Here is a 2,342-nt window from a genome sequence, read left to right on the forward strand (position 1 = left end):
ATTCAATAATCGTAGTGAAACGACAGTTGAAATTGGATAAGTTGGGTTTCAAATTACAGAAGATGAATCATCAAACTAGGCAAAAGATATCACAGCTGGATTAAATATGAATACTGTTGCGGATTATGTGGATTATGCGGAGCTAATTTCAGAACAAATGGTAGACATACCAATCGAAACAGAAGTTGATCAAGAGATTATACATGAAAGGAAAGATGAGGTCATTACAGACAAACACCATCCCCAAATATCAGAGTTTCAGATTTATAAAGATAAGAAAACCTTCAACCTAGTCCTCAACCACTACGCAATCAATAATAATTTCCAGTTCAAAGTGAAAAAGTCTTGCAAAAGAGTATTTTTTAGTTGAATGTATTGACAACAATTGCAAATGGATGTTGCGTGCTTCAAGGAATGGAAACACAAATCAGTTCATAATTCGGAGATTTGTCAAAAACCACAGTTGTGCTCTTGATGTGAGGTTTAAAGGACAGCGACAAGCAACCACATCAATTATTGCAGATACAATAAAATCAAAGTTTACAAATATCAAAACAACTTACACAGTTGCAGATATTATACGTGATATGAGGAATGATCATAATATAAACGTCAACTACAACAAAGCATGGAGATCAAAGGAAAAAGCTCTGGAAAATATGAGAGGAAATGCAACTGCTTCATATGCTGAATTATATACTTATTTGTTCATATTACATAACACAAATGCTGGATCAATAACTGAACTACAATTGACAGTAAATAGTTGTTTCATGTATGTGTTCATTGCGTTGCACGCATCAATAAAAGGTTGGAATTATTGCTTACCAGTTGTCGTGGTTGATGGCACCTTTCTTAAATCAGCATATGGAGGAACTTTATTGGTGGCTGCAACTCAAGACACAGGAGGCAGAATAGTACCACTTGCTTTTGCAGTGGTGGATTCGGAGAATGATTTGTCATGGGAATGGTTCTTCACCAAATTCAGAAAAGCTTACGGAGGAAGGGAAGACATGTTATTCGTGTCGGACAGACATGAAAGTATTATTAAAGGAGCCAGTAAGGTGTACCATGAAGTACCAAATGTCTTTTGCATCTTTCATCTACTGGGGAACATTAAAACAAAATTCAAGAAAATATTGAAGAGGATAAAGGAATAATTCATATCAGCTGCTAATGCCTATAATGTCAAAAAATTCAACTATCACATGAAAGAACTTGAGAAAGTCGACAAAAGAGTGCAACTCTATTTGCAAGAAATTGGCTATGAAAAATGGGCAAAGGTCTACTCCATAAATAATAGATATTCAAATATGACATCAAATGTTACAGAATCTCTAAATTTCGTGATCACTTCAATAAGAGAGCTACCAATCTGCACAATATTGGAAAGTTTGCGAGGTTTAATACAAAAATGGAGTTGGAAAAATCGCCATGAAGCAACTTCAACAGCAACACATTTGACTAGGAAGTATGAAGAACTGTTGAAAATAAATTACAACTACTCTATGGATTTAACGGTAAACTATATGAACCTATGCTTTTTAGTTAAATAAATTAGTACATTTAACATTTCCTTTAAATAACTTACTAGGTGCATCCAACAAATGAAATATTCTTTGAAGTGCATAATAAGGAGAAAAAGTATATGGTAGACCTTAGTAAAAGAACTTGCAGTTGTAACAGGTAGGTGCAAACTCAAAGCTTTTTTTTAAGCATGAAATTATAATATAGATGTTAATTTTTCTTTTATTTACTTTTTCAGATTCCAAATGGATAATATGCCATGTTATCATGCAATTGCTGTTTTAAAACAAGCAAACATGGATCTTTATGAGTATTGTTTCCCATATTATAAAAAGGAAACAATGATTGCAACCTATAAAGATGTTGTTTACCCTGTTGGGAATAAGGACTGCTGGAAAGTATCAGAAGAAATTAAATCAGTTGAAGTTTATCCTCCAGAAGGTAGAATTAAAGTCGGTAGACCAAAGAAGAGAAGATGTAAAGCTCATTGGGAGAAGAATGGAAAAGCACGAGTGCAATATGGGAAATGCAACCAAATAGGACATAATCGGAGGACTTGGAGAAATCCGATGAACAACAATTAGTTCACTTTTAAAAATTTGTTTGGATATAAGAATTGACATAAGCTTGGACTATCATTTATACATGTATTAAAAGCGCAATAACTTTAGTTATGTGAATTTATATTTTTTAAAGCATAAGTCATGATTAAAATATAGTTCAATATAGACTTGTGATATATGTTTATATTTACAATCTTTTGCAACCTTACATGCATAAATATGTAACTCTTAAAGCAACTGTTAAAGCAACTC

General features: G+C 32.9%; 1 protein-coding gene across 1 annotated transcript; it reads left to right on the top strand.

The window, feature by feature from the left end:
• Positions 1-395: 395 nt before the first annotated feature.
• On the top strand, positions 396-2,111 carry LOC141679222 (uncharacterized). The gene is made up of 3 exons (XM_074485728.1): positions 396-1,076; positions 1,595-1,686; positions 1,766-2,111. The coding sequence occupies exons 1-3, from the start codon at positions 396-398 to the stop codon at positions 2,109-2,111; spliced, it is 1,119 nt and encodes a 372-aa protein (XP_074341829.1).
• The last annotated feature ends 231 nt before the right edge of the window (positions 2,112-2,342 follow it).

The sequence above is a fragment of the Apium graveolens genome, chromosome 8 (assembly GCF_009905375.1).
Source record: "Apium graveolens cultivar Ventura chromosome 8, ASM990537v1, whole genome shotgun sequence".
In the NCBI taxonomy this organism is placed as follows: Eukaryota; Viridiplantae; Streptophyta; class Magnoliopsida; order Apiales; family Apiaceae; genus Apium; species Apium graveolens.